Raw genomic sequence first — 27,778 nt, forward strand, 5'->3', positions numbered from 1 at the left:
TGTTTGTATATGTGTGTTTTTATACGAGTAATAGTGCGTTTAACAATATTGCCCGCCCTCTTTATTTCCTACTCAAACGAAGATGTACCTACCGGCGTGCAGAGATGAGTGCCTCGCTTGCCGCGTTTCCTAACCTCAGTCGAGTCGTCAGTTGATCTTCGGCTTCCACTTTGAAGAGTTTGGCATGGTGAAGTCTCAGTAGATTTCGTCACACGAATTGTCGTCGAACATACGTAAACACCGAAGCGATCTCTCTGAAATACAATTGAACTTTACCACTTCGTATAAAGCTTATTTATACAAGTAATAATAAGGTTAGTATTTTTACTCATTTTATTTTAATACATAGTTAAAAATATTCATATGTTCCAAAATTATTACCAGCTAGTACATACAATATTTAAAACAACAGAATATATTTAAGTAATTATTTTAATTCAAAACCTGCACATTGTTTAATGTGTAGACCATTGCCTTCGTATAATACATAATATGCAATTAATAACCCCGAATGTGTTGTGTTAAGTACTGTGAATTAATTAATTATTGATTATTTGTTAAATAATTATTTAGTTAAGTATTGACCTATTAAATATTTAAATTAAAGTAATAAAACTTTTATTTTGATATTAAAATTTGAAATTATAGTTTTATTTTTGGATCTACCTCTACGGCGGGAAATAGGATTTAGTCATTTCATTAGTTTCTTATATGTACCTACGGATTATGAATATAGTTTAAATACAATCAAAATAAAAAAAAAAGAGAATTTTTAGAATAATGAAATAGTTTCAAATGTTAAAATTAGAATCATAAAAATGATTAAATTTAGTATGCATGTATTTTCTTATAATATATAGTAATTTTATGATCATAATTATTATAGAAATCACATTACCTTATATTTAAAACATTAAAACCAGCTATAATTAGTGTATGAAATTGTTAAAAAATGTGTAGTTTTTTAATTCAATATTGATACTAACTTAAATTCAAAAAAAAATATTTATATAAATTCTATTGATTGATAAAATATATGTACTTTTCAATAGCAGTTACAATACAGTTACTAATACATACATTACGTATAACAAAAAAGAACTGTGTACGTTTTCCAAAATTAATATTTTTATACACCCTCTTAATATTCATCATAATATAGCTTTTTAATTTTAGATATAAAAATTGTATCATCTGTTAAGATACATTTTTTCTTAACTGTCACTTAATTGCAACAAAATTATATTACACTGCAATATTATATTTTACATACATATAAACTATAGCTAGACTTTTACTACAAATTATGACATTAGATTCGGAATATTTTTTTTCATATAAATACCCACAATCGAATTTTATAATATTTTATTTTTATTTTAAAATCTCAGGTTAACGTATTCTACTGCAGTTGTAGTAGGTACGGTAGGTACTCTATTATACGGTACACTCGATGGTGTAATAAATATATATATATATTAATATTATCATAAAATTTATTATTTATTAATTATTATAGACATATTATATTCGTAAACTCGGGTGCATTTACATTTACATACGTACATTTATCCTACATGGCTGTACTTAAAACTGTCAGTGCAGTTACATAAGCTTCTTCGGAGGTATATTTAAACTGAATTGTAAGAAAAAAATTCCTTTTTAGTGTAATCACGTGCGACTATTACAATCCACTTATTTTTTTTTTTTTAACCATAAATATAACAATAAACCACAACGTTCACATCGCAAGATTTTAAACGAATCGGAACTAAACGTTTTGGTATTCCAGGAAGTAATTTACATTAAAATTATATTTTTAAAGTAATAATATTATCATCCTAAATTTTGTCAGAGTAGTGATACATTTTGAGTGTATGTATTTTTGATCGTATGTAATACATAATTAGTTAGGTGTGCATAGGATATACGAGTAGTGGTTTCTTGAACATATAAAAAAAACTCAAGACTCCTTAGGAAAAAAAATCGGTGACAAAACATTAAATATGGCACGGGGAGACCTCAACGTATGGCGTATGCTTGGAATGCGGGCTTTGCACTTGCAATGTTGTGTCCGAAGAAATGTATAGATATAAAATTCTAATATTATTTGTTATATATTTGAGATCAGATCGAGCGTATTATAAGGACTTACTTCGGGCACAATTTATACGCACAGTACGTCCGTTTTACTGTCCGCATATAATATAATAATATACACTCGTCGACTATATATATATATATGCGTGCATACGTCGTATTACAAATAAATGAATATATATATTTATAGTTTATACACACAGCACACAAGTACAAAACGCGCGTATACGTGTTTTTGAGAGAAGAAAATAAACGTGATTTATTTTCCATTGTTCGACAACAAAATGAATTAATATTGAAAGTATATTTAGATATCAATATATCATAAATTCATAACTATATCATCGTGGTACTTGTGAGTAGTTGTAGGCCAACGTGATTACGAGGTGTGTACCTATACCTAGTTGCTGTTGAGAACGATAACAGCTACAACGTTTGCGTATAAAGAAACCGAAAGTATTTCCGTAATTAAAAACATGAAACAATGTATATACATAGGTATCTTCGTTCGATTGTTCGCTAAGCGGCATGGCAATAAATAAGATGCGTAAAAAAATCGTAAAAAAATTATCATGAGAAAAGTATTGGTCTTGTGCAAAAAAATAAAATAATTTCAATAAAATTCTGACCCGAGGTTATTTTGTTCGGGTTAAACGTACGTTTTTCTTCACGACCTCTGCAAATAATACGTTCACCGCCGTCGTCGTGGCTGAAGTTTATATGTGTTTCAGTGTATCGGAAGTAGATGCGCTATGGGCATTACATCATCATTATTATTAAATTTTTATACTTGTTTTTTTAGTCATGAATAAATAATGTTTCCTTTTTTGTCCTTTCTTGTTTATATGCCGTGACCATGTTAAACCTTTTTTCTCGTGCTTTTTGTAGTCTAGCATAATTTTTATGGCACAAACATATTATACGTGATACAGGAAAAAGAGAATTATTCTTTATTTGAATATTTATATTCCATTATTATTGAATACTGCAGGGACGGACATACAATGATGAATTCCAATACATGACGCATTTTTTTTGGGCGTCATTCATTTGGGCGAATAACCCAAAATTTACCTGAGTAGAGCTGTATCATTTGGGCGAGAAATTAACCGATCGTTTAGATGAATTTATAAATTATTGAATAATAATAGGGAAGTAACATGTTATATTTAACATATAATAAATACGATCATATTAAATATGAGTTAAAATTAAAAAAACTAGTTAGGTACTATTTTTAATAAAATATTATGACAATATGACAATTTATATGAGAATATATAATGGATATGAGGTACCATACTAATAACAAATTATAAGATAATAAATTATATATGACAATTACAACATAACACATTTTTAACCATATACCAATTAGAATTAACTGAGAGTCCTAAGTCTCTAAAAATGGGAAGGAAAACGTATATTATATAGTCTATAAATTATAATCAATATGATGACTAAATATAATATTGTGATAATTAGTCATAATTTTATAAATTATTTTTTAGGAATAATATTATATAACAATTTTTTTTTTTTAATAACTCGGCTCGCCCAAACGATGTATTAGATAAATTAGGGGTGTGTGTACATTTCGCCCAAATGATGTATATAAATTCGCCCAAACGATATGTTATTTTGGGTTATTCGCCCAAATGAAAGCCGCCCTTTTTTTTTTTTGTGAAAAACCTATGGTATACCTATGGTTAGTCTTATTAGGTCAACGGGTGACTAGTAACAACGTTTAAGTTTACCAGTTGTAAACAAGTCTGAGAATTTAAAATACTCGACACTTGCTCGATTAAAAAATACTTTGCAAGTTCATCATTCTAAATGTTATTACAAAATGTATCGCTAAAAATGTATACTATTCACCACATGCTATATTAAATGTATACGTCCAGATTCATATCAATTTCATACTTGTTACATAAATTTAATATTTTTATATGATAATGATAATAATAAGCAATGACGTATGAATAGCGTATACATTTTACTCAGAACAGTCAGAACTTATTAACTCTAAAATGTCCAAGATTCTACATATAATTTCTGATATACAAATATATTATTACATATTTTACGAATGAAAATAATATAAATTATTGTTTTTGTATTATCTTGATTGTATTGCTCATATATTATTTTGTATTTAAATTTTAAACAATGTTCAATACAAATATTATTATGCGTATTAATGGATTTTTAACTAATCTTTTCCCGTGTTCTTAGTTAAACCCATTAATTTTATTTTTTACTACATATTATAGTTATTTAGTGAGCTAATGAATCATTTAAATTGTAAATTACACTTGAGGTTTACTCGTGAATAATAATTAACTAATACTGTATTATAGAATAAAACTAACTTATAATTATTAGAAATTAATCTACCAATATCTGATTACAAAAAATAACAATAATAATATCCTAAAATTGCTTATATACACATCAAAAAAATATTTCTATGACGTCATGCATGTTCTAAGATCATGGTCAAATACCATAAGGTGAAACACTATACATTATAATATGTTTAAAAAAGTATTTATTGGTACTATTTTCTATAACTGCAGATCATTAAGATATGTACATTAATTTGATACTTATGTATATACTCGATGTACATTGTCTTGAACATATCACATTTTATCTCAAGTGACGAATGTCACTTCAAATAGGGGTTAAATTATAAAAGTCAAATCAATATTAGAAATGAATATGTTATAATATGCAGTTCCTATGTTGTGTGTTAAGTATGTTTATAAATTTTAATTTATTTATGTAACCAGTACGGCAGTACCTAGCACGAAATACTAGTTGAAATAAAATATTAATATTATTGGTAGGTACTGTTCGGTGATATATACCACCCAGTTATTGAACCGGGAATTTTGGAGAAAACATCCTTACCTTAAGTACCATTATTCTATCGTTTATTCCCTTTTTAGACGCTTTCCCAATTTATACTTTGACCCATATCATTGTGGTTGATGAAACCAATGGGGTGATTGACAGAATAGGTACGTGACAAAATCATATCACTCAAATGACAATAAATTGTATAGACAACCTGCAGATAAATTTAGATACACTAATAGTAGGTATATAATTTATATATAATACACAAAAATTCAATAGTTTTAACTGGGTGATACATAATATATACTATACCTACAGTTCCATATTATTTTACTTAAGTAATTTGGAAAAAAATTCCAGTTTTTAAAATAACTCTATAACGACTCACATTCAAAAAAAAATTTTTTTTATTATTTATTAAAAATTTAAATGTATCAACATATTATTTGTTACAACAAGTTAGTTATAAATAATTAACATTCAAAGAAATAAAATATATAATATTATGAACAGTAATAATTAATTATTATCAATATACCTATATTGAGTAATAGTAAGCAATAGTTTACAACTAATGACCTAGATTCAAAGCATATCTCAATAAAAAAAAAAATAAAAAAAATATTCGATGTTAGTAAAGATTTAAAATAAAATACAGGAATTTAATAGCGCTTAAAGCATGGTAAAAAGTTAATTTGGAATGACATGAAATGAAGAAATATTTCTCTGCTAGGAATAACGTCAAGAACTCAGTAGTTAATTTTATTATTATTATTATTATTATTACTTTAATCCGTAATACTTTACAAAAATAAAGCAATTTAACATCTATACTTCTAATAGCTAACAATTAATACGAATTATCCTACTTCAAAAAATATTGTTTTATGTTTAAAAAAACTATAGGTAACCCACCTTTTTATTTGTACCTATTGTACTAAATATTCAAATTACCCACAGGTCACATACATCATATTTTCGTACCTAATTAATTTAATTATTTTTTATTACTTTATACAAATAATACCTATATTTTTACATTGTGGTATAATAATAAAAAATAAGTTTAAATAGAAGAACCTGACTCATAAAAAATACTCAATCATATTCATTACATTATTGATATTAATACATCATTACTAGTCGAGCCTCTTCTTAGAAATTTCCTGTTACTATATGTTCCTATTATTTCTAGTACAAACATTGATTACTTATTGTATTATAATAACTGATCAGACAACTCTTTTTCTAATATCAGCACACATATTACAAAAAATAAATAGTATAATAACATAATACTGATAACATCACCTATTTAAAATTTTAACAGACTTTTCATTTTTCCAAAATGTAAATTATGTTTAAGTAAAACATTACATTTAAAATTTTTACTGTTCATAAAAATAATTCTTATTAGAAGTTTATTTTTTAAACTGGGTTATTTTATACTTCAGAATATTTTGAGTAAACTTGGTGATTGTGTTACTAAAAATACCAAACGCATATTACTGTATTATTTAATAGGTAAAACGTTAATTTTTATAGTGACAATAAATATAAATAATAATAACATGTTTCCATACATTATTTATCCAGATACAATATAAAATGTGTGAATTTGGATTTCTTATGAAAAAAATCATACAAAACTGGTTTATAAACACCTCTTCCAGGTCGATTGTCCTATAATGGAAATCCTGGTGACGAATACACTATATATGCAATTATTATTTAATATTATAGCCTGGGGAGACAAATACGTTTTTTTTGAAATTACTAGCTCCTGTACCATGTCCCAGATAAATTATAAGTATATCTTTCTACGCATGTTTGACATGCAAGGCGCAATCTTATAATATCCGTTCCACTTAGAATATTTTACGAGCCAATTTATGCATGTCGTCAATAATACAATAATAATAATAATAATAATAATAATAATACGAATACCTATAATATACTATTTGTGTGAAATTCATTTGAAATTTTTCTAATAATAATTTATGGACCAACTACCGCAAATATACAAAAAAATAGCATAATTTAATATACAATATATTCGATGTATTAATAATTAGTTCTGTAATCAATTTTGCACTGATATAAGTACACTAATGTAATAATGACAAATATGTAATATTATTACATATCCAGAAGTTGCATCTTTACTGTTGCTATGAATATATTATACGTCCATAATTTATTATTAATTATTAATCAACAATAATGAAATTATTTGATTGCTATGTAGCATGGTAAAATGATTGAAATATTAAACTGTTATTAGATTTAAATATATACAACTAACTTAAAGTAGTATTTTTGTATCAGGTTGCTTAGATTAATCATAAATTCTTAGATTGTAAGATACAATTTCTATAGAAATATTAGTAAAAATAATTAAATAATTTCGATGATATGAGTACCTACCTAATTTATTGATCATTTTGAATTGATAATATAATTTATAAACAGGTAATAAATATCATGTGTTCAATCTTATAGTTGATATTAAGTATTAGTCATTTATATAAATATTATTTAGGTCAATTTTAGAAAGATTACATTTTTTTAAATGAAAAAGATTTTCAAATTATAACATATGCATAGTTTTAAAAAATATGAACTACGTTTTTAATAATTTCCATAATATAATTAAATATTTGCATCAACAATTTAATATAAAAATTGTAAATATTTGTTTATAAAATATATATTTTAAATTATATTAGTTTTTATTCTACAAATATCTATATAGATATATATAATTATTTATGCATATTTTTTTAACTAGTTTTTTTCCAATTATAAAATATATAAATGTCATATGCGAATATTATGATAAATGTATCAGGTATGCATCATATATTATTTGACACAGTAAGTGGCTACAAAAACAATTTAAATAAAACGTCAAAGTTTCACCTCTACCTCATTATAACGTCGAGGAATGTATCTATTATTTGTTTCACACAAACGGTGTACATAGTTAAATGGTAATAATTTAATAATAAATAAGATAATTATAAGAATATTAAATTGTTTTATGTATATCTCAAAAAAGTTGATACATAAATAATCATTAATATTTCTATTTTCTGAAACATGCTAAATATCGGGTATTATGAGTGAATGACATATCAACAATAACAACGACACACGACACACGACAAAATAGGCCGGTAGCGAATTTTATCATTTATGTTAGCTGATCGTTCAGAGCCACAGGGGTTTAATTTCAGGAAATGTAAAATAATTAACCAATAGCCAACCATAAAGGCGAATACCCACAAATATTTTTAGCAATATGTTACTACTGTTCTATATTATATCACTGATTAATTGCGATCGGAAAAATAACCCATCACCAGCATTCCCAAATCCATCCATCCATCACTATACACTACGTCGTGGTAATTTCTACGAACCAATTGACATTTTCTATAGATTCTTCTAAGTCGGAAAAAGAATGATACAAAAAGCTATAAAAGAAAAACGTAAACTATGAAATCACACAAAGTATATTATATTATACCATATTTACGAGCTGCGTACGTAGATGATTTTTATCCATCATTAAACCATTGATGAGTGTATTGTGTATTACTAGGTACTTTGCATTATGGGTAGGACGTGTAGGTGCTTACAAACAATTTTGTGTCATTTTTCGAACTTGAGATCACATAAAAAGAAAGTATCATCAATGTGTATTGTGTAGCCTCTTTCTTTTCTCATGTTTTTCGTTAGAGTTTGATGATTTTATTTGGATAACTACTGAGTACGATAAATATCCGCAAAAGACTATATTTTCCAAAGTAATACCTAAATATTATTGTATATCTGATAGTTTAATAAATAATAAGGGTACAAAAAAATTATAATTTCTATGGTAGCTAGAAATATTATTTTTAACTTCATGATAAGGTTTTTACCGTTGTAGTTTTTTGGTAATACATCACTGAAGTGATCTAGATTACCTATATTGCTGATTATAGTTGTGGTCTGAAAAAAAAACCATTAATTTTATCCATCCATCACTATACAGGCTATATAATAGGCCATGATAAACTCCGTTGACCCAATCGACATTTCCTGTAGACTTATCGAATTCGGAGAGAGAACGAAAAATGAAAAGTTCAAAGAACAACGTGCGACGGGTCAAGCGCTTAGATGTTTGTTTTTTTTTACAATAGTACTTGTATTGCGAGAGACCGAATCTCCCGACTTATAATTCTTCTGCTTTTTCCTGTTCATGTATAGTATATAATATTATTGTCGCGTTTACATAACAATATTATAATGTCTGATGCAGAGACGCGGCGACGTTTTTATGTACGTTTCCGGCGGCCGGCGCAGGACGTGATGCGCGTTTATACAATTCGGTCTTCGGGTCTTCTTCCTCGTCGGTCACATAATAATATGTAAATAATGTAATACATAAATGTCCGCTGCGGCGACCGACGGACAGCGTGTGTGACTTGCAGTCGCTTCGAAGTCGTCGTCGTCGCGCGGATGACAATGATATGTCGGTCGGCCGGTCGGGGAAATAACAATCGATTCGGCGACGAGCGTTGTTCATATTATACGATTCAACAATATGTATTATACGTGAACGTGCGCGCGCGTATATATGCTGCGTGTGCTCCTACATTTTAGAATTTCCATAGCGGTTTTTGTACAAATGCGGCAAACGACGATGATGGCCGGCGGAGACGTGGCGCGAACGACGACGATGCTGCAGCTCTGCCGCGGCCCGCAATAATCGGCCGCGTCCGTTTTTCTTTTTTTTTGCCCATACCATGCGACGTACAATATAATAATAATAATAATCCAATACGATGTAACGACGACGACTGCAGCTAAGTTATTTCACGCGTTTTTATTACCTATACTATATATTATTATTATTATTATTATTATTACTGCTCTCGTATTGTATTAATATTATGTAGGTATTTTGCGTATCGCGACCGACGACCGTTTGACGACTACTATTACTGTTGCGCTGTATAGTTGCGGTGCGTGCGTGCCGTAACACATTATTATTATTTATTTATCGCCAATATTATACTATATAAGCATAGTGCAGCACGCTGCATGCTACACGCATTAGACACATACCTATAGGCATACTCTGTTACACGAGCTTTATATATACAATAATATATGATATACTATATCCACAGCGTATACGACGACGCGTACGTCGCATACATTATTGCGTGACCACTGACCGCGTATACCGTTCCAACCGACGACCGCGGATACCCGGTATCTGTACGCAAACGCAGTACCCTGGTCAGGAGGAGCGCGTGACGATCGACCGCGCGCCGTTTTGGAATTCTCGAGACGCGACGACGACGTTGACGTATTGCGCGCGAGTCGTAGTCGTATCTGCGAAGACGCGGTCTAACGGGGGTCGTACCTGCCGCCGTCGCAACGTCTACGCCGTGTGCTCCTATTATTGTTATTATTATTATTATTATTATTATTATTATTATTATTTTATTATTACTATTAATGTTGTATAGGTACGTCTAGTTTTTGTAAAGCAGACGCACCAAACACCTGGTTTCCCCTTACAAGGTCAACGTAGAAGAATCCGTTTTCGTACTCGGCGGCGGCCGGTAACGGTAACACGCGCGCGCGACCGTATATACCGCTGCGGTATACATTATTATATAATATAATGCGTATAGTTTGCGCGTAATAATGTTTTTGCATTGTCGCGTTTAAAGCGGAATCGTCACGCACGTAGCAGGTACGTTGCTCAATATAGATATATGATGCGTTGGATTTACGACAAATCGGGCAGCGTCAACAGTGGTAGGCCGACTGGGAATCATGTGCGGTATATAAGGGAACGTCGGCAGTGGCGCCCTTTACCGTTTGCCCACACCACCAAAATTATTAAACACGACACTTTTTGATTTAGGTTGCGTTTTTCGTCATAACTACCTATACATCACACCACTACCATATTACATTTAACTGTTATATGCGCACTCGTCATTTGACATTTTCTTGCCGTTCATATCGGTGACTAAATCTAAATATGACATTAAGGTACGATGAGTAGTAAACCTCACGAATAAGCAACACGAAATCCCCATTTGGAAGTTTTTATCATTGCCTCGAAGTTGACTGGCTTATAACCTTGCGAAATAATTTTCATCATTATTATATTATGTACTTCATCACGTATCGTGATACATCAATTTAATGATTAAATATTGGTTATAATATTATAATATAATATTGTGTATACAATATACATAATATATTATCGACAACCGGCAACGTTTATTATGATAATCAGCAATAAGTCGTGTGTGTGAGAAAGAGTCATTACGTTTAAAATATTACATCTACCGTATAATTATCATTTATCATTCGACGTTCAGTATATTTTTGATGGAAATAATAATTTTGAATTTTCCTAATCTGATTTAAATTCTTTCTATTATTAACCTTAATAATAATTCAACTCTATACCACGTTTGGATACCAATTCCATCTAATATACTGCATTCGACAATCCATGCATCTCAAAACGCATATCATTATAAACTTAAGGACGCGTACATGATAATATAATATTTTTCCTACTGTACAATTATTTTAATAATAGTTTTGAAAAAAGTATAATATTGTATTATTCACAATTGGATAAAACGCGGCGGCGTCAATGGTGACAAGGATTGCATCAAATTTTTAAATTAAATAATTATTGGGTATATTGTAACATACTGAATTATTTCACGTCATATTATATGAACAGTCCGCGTGGTACAGCGGTTATGGATATTAAAGCCTTGCAGATAGGTAACGACTCAAAAATAATAATCACGACGGCTGTCTTATACGATATTACAATATGGATTCTACATGGAGTCCCCGAAGAAACTTCGCAGAACCTTTTTTATCGTCATCATAATATTATATTACGTATATGCGTCGTATACAATGACTGAGTGGCAGCATTTTGCATTCCAACGGTTTTATTATCACGTATCTGCTTATATATATATGACAATATTATTATGTAGACACGCGAACACAAGCATCATGAGATGTAAACATGTGTAGCAGTGATGCATACTAAAAACCCACTCATCTCGATCAAAATACATAAAAATATTAATACATAAACGTCTGCGGATAATAACAGGTAGTATAATATATAAATGTGCAGCGTACTTAACGCGTCTGCATAATGCAGCTGGAGACGTGCGATCTAAGCGTGTCTGTACTGTACATCTTATATTCTCATATTATATATATATGATAATGTTCTATAGTAAAACGCACACAATTTTTTTATTAATTCGAGTAGTACACATCGGACGTATTGGGCGTTAAAAAATCGTTAACGTAAAAATAAAAATTACACACGTCGATTATAAGGGCGAGAAACAAATTATTTTTAAAACGGCGACAACTAATTAGAATCATCGACATGTAGTTCCAAATTTAAAAACGCACTTTCGGCAAAGGATGAGCGTATTATAATCTGTAGTGAATGCATAATAATACAATAATGTACATACTTTAATAATGTTGTATATACATCTCACTGGTTACTCGTTAAGACTTTTGGCCGCGTGTATATAGAAAGTATAACACATTAAAGCAACCTTTTTCTATAACAATTTACATCAACACATATACCTATATATCATGCGTCATTAAAAAGTATTTTTTCGGCAATTTTGTGTAACTGCGACAAATGATGACTATACCGAAGCGTGTTGTGCGCATTTCTTCGGTAGCACCTGAATCACGCGGAAGCTATATAATGTGACCGTGACTTTCATTCTCCTCGTTAAAAGTGAAACACGCGCCACGTCGTCGCCCTTCCTGCAGCTCACGTACAGCTGCAGTTTTTCACCGATGTCATGATTACAGTCGGCAATCGACACACGTCTTCCAGGTGATATTGAAGTGATAATGACACAAATATAATTATTATTATATTATATTCATGTACAGTTGTTTGTGTGTGTGTGTTGTATAATAATAATTTTCTTTTCGCGCGCTTATTATCTGGTACACACACACACACACACACACACACACACACACACACACACACACACACACACACACACACACACACACACACACACACACACACACACACACACACACACACACACACACACACACACACACACACATATAATATATATATGTATATTTAGGTTGGTTTGTAACATAATATTATGCTCGTACCATATACACATGTACTGAAATCGATATCTCTTTGGTATTATTTTCTTTTTTCTCTCCGCTTGTCATTTTCACTCTTCAAATAATAATAATCGTATTATAAGACATGCGTGTACATAATATGTATACGCTTTCCATCGTGTGAATGAGACGCGAGACAGTTTTATTACCACTCTGCGGGCTCGCGGTGTGTTGTGCAGTATAATAATATAAAACACATTTAAACATTTTTCAATTTTAGTTTTTTCACTCAGGCCATCGATACCTCAACTCATACGCGTATAATATAATTGCTCTACGATAGCTTATAATCATTAATATAATAATATTATTATACCCACACGGTGTCTGGCGTCTGCATAATATATGCATGCGATAATATGTAGTATAAAACATAATATAGGAAATAATGCGTAAAAATATTTATTTTAATACTCCAACTTTCTAACGTGAGCGATAAGAGAATATCCTCAGTGTGAGTTGAGCCATGAAATTGTATATTTAATTGATGTGACTATCTAAAATCTAGATTCTATATTATGGCCAATAAATTATTATTATTATTATTATTATTTATCATCAAGGAAGATCAACATTAATGCCCAAACTAAAACCACACGTTCTTTGTTTTACAACACGCTATGTGATTGAAAATTCAACACACTCTGATAACATGGTATTACACATTTAATACATAAAATAATATATTAGGTATACGCACAACGCAACTAGTATTTAAAAATTAAAAGCTCATTACAGTAACCTCCGAGGGAGCATTCATTATCTTACTAAGTACCAGTTTTGTTAATTGAGACGATTACTCGTTTCGTTGGCATGTTGTTGCACTGAAATTTTCTATAAAACATACACTTGCTGACCTCCAACATTGCCAACTTGTTCAAAAAGTTACCACCAATCACCATAAAATGGTATTAAATTCCACACTAGGATTCGTGGCTGAATTTGAGGACACTAATTTTTGGTAGGTATTGCAAAGTACCTATAAATTAGCAGCCTTATTTATCCCAACCTAATCGATCTTCCTTGATTATATACTGATGACAATACAAGTAATAATACAACTAAAATTAAAGTAATATTATCATATAATAAGATATATAGAAAACATGTTATTAAGAGTTGGGTATTGGGGGAAGATAATTTCAAAATTTCATTTTTCTTTATTAGCACAATCACTGTATTGTAATTGGTCATTGGAAGAAGTTCACAAACAAAAAAAGGGCTCTAATAAGTTCAATATAGAATATTTATTTTTTATTTCGCATAAAAATAAACTAAAACCTCTGTCACTTCATGATAAGTGTATAGTGGTCGGAAAGTTTGACCCGTCTAAACATTTGGCCACTATTTTAAAATTGAAATGACCTCCTTAGTTAGACATAATATGTTTTTTAGTCGAAAGTATATTCGCTCTTGTGCGATAAATCTATCTGGTCTAAGGCTATAGTCCAAAATCGAGTGTTTGAGCGACCAACGAGGTGAATCGTATTATAGACGTTATGCAACATTATTATAACATTTATAACCATGTGTAAAGCGTTAGGTTAGGTTAAGATAAATTGCATTATATCAACCACAATATTTGAATGTATATTTATATAATAATATAGTTATTTCAATGAGTGTGTGTGTGCGAAATAATTCAAATATTTATTATAGGTATACGTAGACGATCGCTGTATATATGTATTCTGCAAATACCAATAACGAAGAGCAATAACCAATACTTACGGCGTTTAACGTTTCATCTTGATTGGCGGTTTTGTTTGCTAATTTATGTGCAACTGCACGTACGCGCACGTTTCTGCGGCGACGAAGAGTAATTTAATGATAATAAGTAATAACATATTATCATTCAATCGTTTTCAAAAAATCAATAGTATTTTTTCCACCATTCAAAATAGATTTTTTCTGTTCAACTTCGAGTATATATATAGTATAATACTATACATATTATATGTAGGTATAGGGACTAAGAAAGAATGGAAGATTCACGACCAAATAATAGCAATAATGCACTAAGTACACCATTAAATAGTTAGCGTTTTGAACCATCCACCCTACGGATGTTGTACGACTACGGACAGAGGTTTAAGCAGATGGATACTAGCAGGGGACTCTGTCGTCTCCCTTAAATATAGACCTTGCTTAAAAAAGGGTCTGCTTTAACATTTTCTTAAAAAAGTAAAGTGGTAAGCTTAAGTCTTTAAGCGGAAACAAAACAATTTCTGCTGTTAAAAACAATTACCTATATTTATTTATATCACCGGTCTTCGTTACTTCCGCGTGACAAACATCATATTATTATAGTAAATTTGATAGCGACTTAATAATTTATCCTATATAGTTTATAATATTCTAGAGATTCTTCAGGTTTTAAATCTTGACCGAGTTCTAGTTCGACCGGTGTTACCGGCTACCAGGTATAGGTACCTACGCTTTACACTACAATTCTCCGTATGCTATATGGTCGTTGTTGTTGTTATTATTACGTGTACCTACCTGTACTTTTTTTATATCATGCATTCTTCACCGTGTTAAAACACAAGTGTAATAATGTTGTTATGATGGTTTTTTTTTTTTACTGAATGACGTTGCACATTTACACTTTGTGTAAAAATAATAATTCTTAAATATCGTATTATTCTTCTTACCTCATTAAAATAATATGTTCTGCGACCATAACCACGTAGGATGGTTGGCGTGACTGTGTTTTAAATCAAATAATAATAATAAGGATGATAAATACCGAATTACTGTTGGTAGGAGTTGGGTGGTCGACCGATTCACTCGAGACCGGTTTTTTCTTCTATACCATAAAACATCAACCTTTCATTATAATTATATGTGTATTGATAAATAATATAAAAGCACACTAAATATACCAAATAAATCCATAATACCGATCCTAATTGCACTTAATAGTTAAGGCTAAGCTTATAGAACACCCGAGGGATATCTGGAGACTGTTGCGGAACCGTATATTTTTCCTGTCAAGACACTAGACAGTAGTCTGGCACAACGACGAGCATGTTATTATTATTGTTATAAAATGTTTATATAATAACTCTGATAATGTACAATATTAGTGGACTGAAAAATACATGATCTAAATGATTTTACATATTTAACGATATCATCACTCATCATCGTAATGTTCACCATCGAAACATCCAACGGTTAAAATTATGTACTGATACGTAATCTGACATACAGTACCTTAAGTACCTATAATATGTAAAATATTATGTGAAGCATACATAATCTATATGTATATAGTGTTATGTTATGAGTTGAAAATTACATGAAGATCGACGGTTATTACTTATTACGGTTATCACAGTTAAGTCATCCTTTTAGCTTTTATGACATGGAAATATTTTTCTATTAGTCGTATATGATGATTAACATTAACGATAAAATGTAGGTAAGTACCTACCTTAACTAACAACTATATAAAAAAAGTATAAAATTAATATGAATAGATCGTACTGTCGTATGAATAATATAATTATGAACACAATACTGAACACATTGTGACGCTCATTATAACGGTAAATTAATTAAAAATGTTCTTAATTTATTGCCGGAAACCTTCCGGAAACTAATTGAATTGTGTATAAAATAAATGAGCGGAACGCAGAACATTAAATCGTTCTCCACTATTGCAATTGTATGTATAAGAAGAATATGTAAAATTGATATCATTAATAAAATTAATAAAATATACTATAGAAGTATAGAATAATAAAGAAATACTTTTATTTATCTATATATCAGTAATTAATAATTGGTAAATTTATAACCACCTATATCTACCTTAAATTTAAGTATCAACTAAATAAAATTACTTATATAAATGAAACAATATGTTTTTTCTGGTATTTCTACAAATGATTTTCATCATGCATATTTTATTTTTATGTAACAAATATTTATGTAGGTATATTATTATGTTTTTTTCTTATATTTTTAAATATTATTATTAAAATAGTTAGGCACTACTGCAGTTTACTATTTAAATCTAAGTGCAACATATTGTAAGATTCACTTTTTTCCTAACATAAATTCATACAATTCTTTTAGAGTAAAAATTGTTTAAGTGATCATATAATTGAAATAGTTGTGCATATATCGATTGGTCTATTAATTTTTTTTTCATATTGTTTTGGACGTTAAATTACGACCATACAAAGATCCACAAGACAGAGCATGTTTATTTCATTATGGCTTAGGCGAGAGACAATACGTATAATGTATGTGTTCGCGTATAGTAGGTAAATACATCTATAAATAAATTAGGAAGTGAGCCGGACAGCCATTACAAAAACATTTATTCAGTTTTTCTGAACGTGACACCAGACACCATGCATAGTAAATACTATACACATACATTATATAGGCATGATGTGTTTTGTGTGTTCAAGTTCAATGAGATTCGAAAGCAGTATTCGAACAAAAAGTGGAAACGCGTATTGCAATATTGCGTGTTCGAGAGTCCCTCAGTCTTCGTTGCTCACGTTCAAAATTGGATTCTTATCGCGTGCAAGTGCGGCGAGATGATCACGAGCACCTACAACAAATATCGCAAACTGTATATTATAATTTTAAATATAGTTACCTGCATGGGTGTATATGAGTGATCAGTGCCGAATTTATTTGGAGTGCGAGGGGTGAAATATACTTACCTTAAAGTTGAGTTTATCTTAGGAGCATTATATTAGATGATTTTTTTGTAACTTTGTAAAGTGATTAATTTATTATTTATAATATTGAATACCTAATGATAAAACAAAAAGTATTTTAAGGAATTATCCGCATCCATTTATTTCAACTAACTGTTATAATATGGACTCAGTTTTATCTCTACAATTGTGACTGAATTTCAAGGAAAACATGAACCATGATTAGAATAAGATATCTAGTTGAAAAGTTTTCTTTTAACTATCTTAGCTTCTATAAAATACCAAAAAATAAAAATGCTACAAATTAATTATTTAGTAATTTTTTTTTTAAGGGGCCTTAAATATTATTAGTTTGCACACCCCTCCGAGACTTAGATCCGGCATTGTGCGTGTAATATAGCCCGCACTACGTGTGGCATGATAATAATATGACGTTATAAAAAGAATAATATAATCGAGATAATTTGTCGTGACATGTATATAACGGCTATAATTTAATAATTAAACTGTTGCAAACAGCAAGACGTAAACCACACAGACCCACACATACTACATATTATATTATGTATGCATATGACGTGGGTAGTTATCTGTAGTAAACTAGTAAAACAGACTTTTATACGCCCTTCTCCAAACTCGCTACATAATCTACACGAATAGTCGGCGGGATTGTAAACGGCCATCTTGTGTCCCGTTCGGAACGAATGCAGATCTATATATTATTATTGTTGTTGTTGTTGTTGTTGTTATTATTATAAGCAGTTGACCGACACCACTCACGCGAATTCTATTATAATAATTTAAAACACAAGAATTATACGACTACAATACGTACGACGAACAAAAAAAAAAAATGTAAAATAAAAAACGTGTGTAAATTATTATAATTAGTTTGTTGGCCCTGTGGCCGAGTCATCTGCAGCACAATCGAAGCGTCATCATCGACCATGATATTAACGCGGACACATTACATTATACTTATGTGTACCTTGTACCTATACGACATAGGTCTTATGTTTTTCTCCACAAATATAGCTACTAATATTTATACTATGTATGTAACATAATAAGACTAAATTGGGTTTAACGATGAACTTTCCATAAGAGGAGCGTTTAGTTTCTGCTTCGACATGTACGATACCCAAAAATCTTGAAATGTAACAAAAACATTTTTTTGAACTTGATCTTGAAAAAATTTGTATGTATATATGAATACAGGTTTATACGGTTTATTTTGTATTCTATATAATTGAAATATAATTTAATGATATTTGGTATAGACTCACATTCATTTCGCCCCTTTCATCGCTGACTGAGTTACTGTGATGTGAATAAAAATTAAATAAAAAAAACTTCTTACAATATACATACTTATCATCCAAGTTTTCCTGTCACCATCGTATTTCTCGCGATATACACGGCTTCCTGTGTCCTGGCTCACTCCTTTAACCTTTTCAAAGATTCATCCTAACATCTGCATCTTGCGGCATTCGTACGACAACGAAGCTGACTGTTCTTAATTGAAATCAAAATCATATACATGTTATAGTATGATAGTATCAATAACATATAATTATGAACAGAAAATCATATATGTATTGCCGATTTTATCAATGCGACTGTAAATAATATAATAATTATTACTGACCATATTATATTGAATAAAAAATGAATGCAATGTATTGTGTACTAGTAGTAAAAATGCATAAAATAATTTTAGTTCGTGAATTGAATTTTGAAAAATTAATAAAACGTATCTATTACGTATATGACACTCGTATATATAAGTACTTTGACTAACGTTGTGTGCGTGCGATTTTATTTTTTCAGAAGTGCTTAGTGAAGCAGCAAGATGCGTAAAATAGCCTTGTTATTTGCGGTAGCCGTAGCGATGGTGGCTGCATTCGGCGTCGTGCCGACAGCTGCGAAGAAACAAAAAGAGAACCGCGGTGAGGGCTTGACGGCCACCGGCGATAACGGCAACGACGTCGGTGATACCAGAGTAGAGGTGGCCAACGAACACGACAACCAACGGTTTTCGCCGGTGCGCGCGGTGGACGAGTCGTCCGCAGCGGCCACGCCTGAACCGGTGGCGACGGCCAAGACGCCGACCAAACAGTCTTCGAGCAAGCAGCACAACGCTAAGCTGTTGAACAAGTTGGGCATGAAGAGAGTGCGGACAACCAGTGGCAGCGGCAATGACAACGGAATTGCAAATCATCACCGGAAACGCTTGGCCAGCCAGTCGAGGAGCAAGTACGCTGCGGACGGCAAAGGCAATTCGGACTCGCAAATGTTCATTGTCAAGTTGCCACCGCATTCGCACTTTTACGACGACGGGTCGGCCGCCCACCAGAGGCACCAGCAAGCGCCCTACAAGAACCTGAACACGGTGCCCGTGGGATTCGTGTCCAACGGGAAACCGGCCAAGGTTTATCACTGGAACCTGCCGATCATCAAGCACGCGCTCAGCGGCGGCCGTTACAAGGGCGTCAACGACTTGGCCACGATGCAGCAACAGCAACAGATGATGCATCAACAGATGCACCACGTGCAGCAGTACGCTCAGGCCGGTGACTTTGAACTTCCGTCGGCGTCCAGTTCCAAAATCTTGCCACGCCGCACGCTCTACTACAAGCCCCGGGCAGCCGGAAAACCGGTGAAAAAGTCGTTCGTCAACAACGGCAAGCCAAATGGATTCTACGTGGTCAGCAGCAAGAACTCGGCCGCGGTCGTACCGCAGTACCACAAGATCATCAAGGCGTACTACGGTAGCGGCGACGATTAATAAGCATGTAATAATTAATACGCGCCAGCTGCAGCAACTATCCCACCCGTCGCCCGAGTCATCGATCGCTATACGCGTAAGTCGTGCAAACCGTTTTCGTGTAATAATAATATTAATCTTTATAAGCGTGTATATTGTGTATGACTTTGAGGGACAATCAAAAGTCGCAAAAAAATTCGTATGGTCCGCCCGAAAGCGTGGTTTTTCAATTTATTATTATTTTATTTTATTTTTTTTTTTTTAACGGCACGTCGAGTTCAGTTTCTTCTTCGCCGAGAGCGTGATCCATGTTGGTAGGTATATACAGATATTTTGTTTCCATCAGAAAAACATTTTCACCTTCGCCGTTAAAAATAAATCCATAAATCGTCACGCGTGGGTGATTATGTGCAGCTCCGTGTTTCAGGCGCAGTTAAGACGCGCTGAGCTCACTCGTCGCATTATTATTATATGTACCGCCCACGGTCCACACGTTTAGTATATGATTTAATATTATGACATTAAATATACAGAGTGACCCGTCGACGTTGCAGTGACGAATCGTTATTCGTACAACGTTTAACACGTCTTGACGTCGTCGTCGTGTGCGATATATAATATATGCGACGACAGTACATCGCGTTAAAAATATATAATATATATATATATATATATATATAGGTAATAGTTATCTGGTATATAGGCACGCATAGAAGTATATATATACTAGCGAGTTTAGTATTCTGCCGCAGTCCATCATACCGTCCGTATATGAAGAGGCGACACGTCGGTAAACGTCGGTATTTAGGTATGCCTCGATTTCTTCTCCATGTATACGCCCGTCTTTAGCCAGTTATATTATTTCGATGTGATGACACTGTATGGCATTTATAAAGAAAACCGCTCAACCTCGTCGAATGGTTATGCTAATAGTAATAATAATAATCTATTACGCCAACGATTTTATCGTTTGCTGAACGCTCGGAAAAATATCAGACGCCATTATTACGTATAGGTACTTAGAGTACTATACATTCATTATTATTCTCATCGTTATTATTCTGCTATAACTTATAAGTACGCATTGACTATTATTATTTAAACATCGATTTTTCGTCCGAAAATCTAACTTGAGGTTACGTTAATCGGGAGCCGTCTATAAAATATTAAGAGTCAATTACTCAATTATATTTGATTCAATAATAATATAATATGATATTAATCGTCTGCCATATTTCGAGAATCACGGGTGGCAATTACGGTCCATAGTGAGGGCCAACTCAACCAGTTTCGTTTTGCACCATTTAGGTGCACGTTTAATCGTATTCATAATTTTTTTTCATCCAATGCCATTTATGATGTTCTATTATAAATACATGGTACTTAAACTTAACTATATATACGTCAAATATCACATTATCACTGATTTAATATAAAGGTTTTTTTCGTGTCCATTGAAATCGGTTAACGATATTTGTGCTAACGCAATAATAATAATACAATATACACTCACCAGTTTAGACGGGACCGTTTTTAAAGGAGTTCAATATAGGCAATTTTCTAAATTTTTTTCGTGTAAATTTATCTGCGCAGTCAATGATCATTAGTATGTATGAATGTAGAAGTTTAAAAGAAATAGCGGAATGCTCCCGCACGTGCACGCTTGCATGATATAATAAATAATAATACACGATATGTAAACAAAATGTATTAATTTTTTTTTTACTGGTGTCTTAGATTATCAATCGTTTGACAATAAAATTGTATTATCTATTAACCTATAATTAACTATTAACCTATTGATCCGGTAAAATTTCTGAAAACGTATTTGAATCATGTTATTTCTCTCTTGAACGCCAACATATACATTTTAAATTTCATACTCCGAAGAAAATATTATTCGGAGTATTTCGATCTATAAAATCCAAATTTCGGATAAGTAAACATCATGAGTTATAAATTTTTATACAATTTAGACGAACGCAGTAGGTAGTGGACAATCCTGTGGCGTAACAGGAACGATACTTATTCATACAAATAGTAAAAAATAATAAAAAATATAATATATTTATAAATGTTGTTTTTTAACGGCTAAAAACTATGCAAAAAAATATTGTCTAGAAAAATAATAAGTTTAAAAAAATTTTACGATTACGTTAAGTGCGTACTTCAGTATTGCCGATCGACAGATACTCATATATTATTATATCCGTATATATTTATTTATACATACACGTGTGTGATTGTAACGAACAAGTTCCAACGTATTATGTGCTTAGCCCAGATAGTATCGGACGCGATGTAATTACTCATTATGTGTATATAATATACACATAATCGTAAACCCTTTAAAAATAAAAATAAAATAATGATATTCATATCGTTACTGATCTTGAGTGCGTGTAGTTTTCTCTTAGGCGGTAAAAGCAGGCCCCGAAAGAAAAATATTTATTTTTTTTATGTTTTGTTTTGTATTATTTTTATTTTTTAGAACACGCGAGCACTAAGATTATATTATTAAGGATAATGGTATTGTCCTGATGCCGCCGCTGGCCTGGTGTTCAATTATTGTTTCTCGTCTACTAAAATTTCTATACACACACGCTCACGCAGATGTATACATATGCATACTTATATGTTTACGTATATTACACGCTTAACCGTGGCCACGGCGAGAGGGTCACTATTCCGTGAACTTTATAATATGTTGTATACTGATATTTCACGCCTAGTGCGCTAACGGTACATCAGTGCATATTTACCGGTTTGAAAAATTGAGAATTAAGGAAAAAACATCGTGTTCTACGTACAATTATGTCAATAAGGTTGTATTATGTGTGTATGTAAGAGTCTGTGATATTACAAAAATACATATTACAATCATTCAAATTCCGCATTTGAGTATACCACGTACCTATAAGATACTATATTTGCACGTTGACCATTTTCGACGTGTTTTTATGCAAATATTTTATAAAAAACGATCGAAATTAAAATATTTTTTCCATCGGTAAGAAAAACGTACCAAGAGAGTGGACAAAAAAATCAATAACAAATATCTTATCTGCTATACCTCGCAGGCTGCAATACCAATAACCAAAAAAAAATTAAAAATTAAAAAAATTACTTTGTCTAACGCTCGACGGTTTGTTTGCGCACGTCATCGTTAATCAATATACGATTTTTACACGTTAATAATAATACTTATGTACACATTAGACAGGCGCACCCATATTAAGTTGTCTCTGTGCAACGCAGTTCATCGCATGTTTCGCGAGGTTGCTCTCGTGGTGCTGACAGGTTACAAATTATATATACTTCAATAATATTTGTAGGTACCTTTTTTTTAATTATTATATTAGCAGCTCGCAGAAACAGCACCGAGAGAATTTAGTGCGTTTATGCGGTTCATCAAAATGAAAACACTAAGAAAAATTATCGGTTTACAATATTCATTAAATCTTAATACCACGCGTCAAGTGTTTCAGTATTGTGTCCTATATATAGACACTAATAATAAATATAATACTCGTATTAGTACGGCATACACAATATACATGATATATGAAAATGGTATAATTTAATTTTATGTTCGGACGTTTATTCACTGCTGTTTCAGTAAGAATCAATTTAATGTGTTTATATAGCATTATATATTGCCTTTTTTTTGAGTCATTGACCGCAAAATGTAATTAAATATATTTTTCCACTAACCCTCTCATGTGTGTGTTTTTTAAATACAGGAGTTGGAGTGCGCACGCGGCCGTAACAAGTGTTCATCAAGTTAAGCACACTGGACCGTCTCAAAAAAAAAAAATGTACTTGTATTCTTTTTTTTATGTTACGTACTTATGTAATTTTGCCAGAATGTTGTATTTTGTAAATATCGCGATTCATGACATAGTTTAGTATATAATATATAATATTATATTATAATAATTAATTATTTATTTTATATCCAATCAAACATCACTATTTATTATACATTTTGTACATATATAGCGTATATTAACAATATTTTATAACTCTTTTAATTAAACATATAGATATAATGTAATTGTAATACATATATAATATAATATATGTTGCGCTCAAATTATTATGTATCAGACTGAACTAACATAATACGTATTACGCCTTTTTTATTTTGCATTGTGAATGCGTCAATTTAGTATAATAATATGTAAAATATAATATGCATCATGTATAATATTATATAATTAGATAATATAATACATAATAAATAAATATTTTTTTTAAATTTTAGTGCTATTTAATTATTTTATTGCAACTACAACACTGTTACATGTTTTACCATTATATTATACTGTTTTGTAAAATATCGATTTTAGGCAGCATTTTCTAGTCTAGGCTCCACAGCAGAGCGTTTTACATCAACCATTCAACCATATACCTATGTATTTTTTTTTTTTTTTTTAATTAAATATTGACTAAAGCATTAAACCCTTTTATCTAATATCGAACTGCAGTCTTTTAATGCACAATTTGGATATCAAGGTATGATGCCCACATAATCGCGTACTATTGTTGTGTTGCTCAAAATTCCTGTCTTATCGCTCTGCACCGTCTACATAATTTATTTGCAAACAGTTTGCTGTATTTCGTCGAAAATTCCTCGATGCTATTCTGTCACCCCGTCGTGGTTGGCGGAAAAATTAAAAAAAACCCGTTGATATGGGAATAAAAAAAAATGAAGGTACGCACGCAATCTTTTAAATTGTATTCGCATAACCAATTTTGTATTCGAAAAGATGATCGGCGTGCAGTATAAACCGCTGACCGCTGGTATATCCTTTTCATCAGACGTGAACCTCCGACCTATACCTGCTAAATAACCTACACAGTATACTATTTAGGTATAACCTGAGTCTTATGTATTTTATATAATCAAGTATAAATTTGTAATGTATATTCTTGCTTCGGCTGTGCATTATACTAAAACCGGAACTATATTGATTCACATATGAACGGCTGCTATAGATATCCTAGTACTTCTCAAAACAATCGAAAGTCCTTGTAAAATACAAATATGAAATATATTATAGAGTATAAGAAACGTATAACCAAAGCGCCCATAAATATAATTTCGTGCTTTCGTCCAGTGTTAAAAAACAAGGTTTTTGTTTTTGGTAATATATAATTTATATTATGCATAGGTATGTAGGTACTCAGCATAGACCATACTACACACCTCTATCGTCTCAATTAATATATTTATCATTATTTATCTGTAAATTCGTTATAAAATAAATTTTGTAAGATGTGTTTCGGGATGCTAGTATTTTAATAGCCGTTGAAAAAATAAAAATAATTTTCATATTTTTTCTTATCAATGAAATGTGTTTTATAAGATGGGGTGAACAAACATAATATTATTGGAATATTGGAATAATAATAATGATAGTTACACCCACACTTCCAGAAAGTAAAATTATTATCGTTATTGAATATCTCGAACGACCTTGTTTACGTAAAAAAAAATTATAAAATTCAAACGTTCTATGTCCATTCGCACTATTCAATACTTACTACAACATTACTGCATTAATGCAATATATTATAATATATCTATATCTATATTTTACATAAATATATATATTATATTATATTTCTATATATACATAACCAAACATGTTGTGATTGACTGTCCGACGTATCAACATGTGAGAAATGATTTTCTAAAATTCACATTTTAAAGAGATGCTCACACAAATATTTCGAGATTCGGGATAGAAATCTAAAATGTATTTTTATTGATTTTAATTACAACTCGTCAGCAGGGGCCATCAGAATGACTTAATAACTTTTTACTCTTTTTTGTTTATAAATGAAATCCAATGGGTAGATCGGGTAGATCAGGTAAAACCATGCATCAAATCGTTAAGTTTTTGACCTCGGATGATAATGTTATATATTAAGACAAATATTATGGCATTTATTTATAAAATGGTTCTTCTAAATTTTGTTTATCTTCACTGATTTTTACGAACATTTCAGAGATCGTTCTTAGAGATGGCAGAAAAGTTTAGGGAGGTTGAACCACATTTGGAACTATACCGAGAGCTATCTTATCTTATCTATGGTACACTAGATGCAATCATATAATGCTATGTATTATAAATGTATTCAATTTTCCCGGGAAAAGTTGGATTATATACAGCTAGTATTATATTATGTACCATATAGTTTACTATTTCTGTTTAGTATATAAGTCCAAATTACATAATAGCTAAGTCCCGAATTACAGAAACGTGCAATCAGTTTGATCCCAAATGTCTATGTTAATTACATTATATGTCTCTATAACAGTTTATTACAGTATATTGAACCAAATAAATGAAAACATTTTCCTTCTAATAAACTTTAAATACACATATATTATACCAGTGATTTGCTGTTTAAATTAACAGTCCTTAAAAATTATTACGGTCCACTGCATACAATAAATATTACTAAATCTAAAATAAAACGATGAAAATACGTTTAAAAAATTAAACGAAACGTATGTTTTAGCACATAAAATAGGTAGACAATAGTATACGCATTTAAAAAACATTTTAATAGCGTGAAGGACAAATAAAATCTAGTCTGAAAACATAACCGATGCAGTGGGTGTATTGGGCCATTGGAGACGATTCCCACGCGGGCCTGTTTGACCCAAAAAATAATATTCCCCACTTAAAAAAAAAAAAATTATAATAATAAGTCTTTACAGTTGCACGTATATCGATACGCTTGCAGCTAAATATGGGATATATAACGTGGGGACCGCGAGTTGCAACTGTATATTTCACGATCATTTTTATTCTTTCAATTATTTATCATTTTTTTATTTTCCATAACAATCGACAAATCTTGTCAGACAACAAAATGATATGTCGTGCCCGTGACGCTTGTATATCATATCATTACCTATATTACACCGACATATAAAGTATATCTACAGTTAAATAATGAAAAACAAAAAGTAGCAAAATGTTTGACCCCCACAAAAGTATTATTCATTATTATAATATATATTTGTTAAATAATAAATAACTAATTATTTAACTAACCAATTGATCATCTCCGGTCTATTTATTTA

The 27,778-nt window shown here is 31.1% G+C and overlaps 1 protein-coding gene across 1 annotated transcript; it reads left to right on the forward strand.

The window, feature by feature from the left end:
- Nucleotides 1-133: 133 nt before the first annotated feature.
- On the forward strand, nucleotides 134-24,939 carry LOC107164455 (uncharacterized). Its single transcript, XM_089220496.1, has 3 exons — nucleotides 134-314; nucleotides 19,737-20,770; nucleotides 24,417-24,939. Exon 2 carries the CDS (start codon nucleotides 19,759-19,761, stop codon nucleotides 20,692-20,694), a length of 936 nt encoding a protein of 311 aa, XP_089076622.1. The 5' UTR covers nucleotides 134-314; nucleotides 19,737-19,758; the 3' UTR covers nucleotides 20,695-20,770; nucleotides 24,417-24,939.
- The last annotated feature ends 2,839 nt before the right edge of the window (nucleotides 24,940-27,778 follow it).

This window comes from Diuraphis noxia, unplaced genomic scaffold, assembly GCF_037042655.1.
Source record: "Diuraphis noxia isolate RWA-SAM2 unplaced genomic scaffold, SU_Dnox_SAM2 contig0002, whole genome shotgun sequence".
NCBI classification, from domain to species: domain Eukaryota; kingdom Metazoa; phylum Arthropoda; class Insecta; order Hemiptera; family Aphididae; genus Diuraphis; species Diuraphis noxia.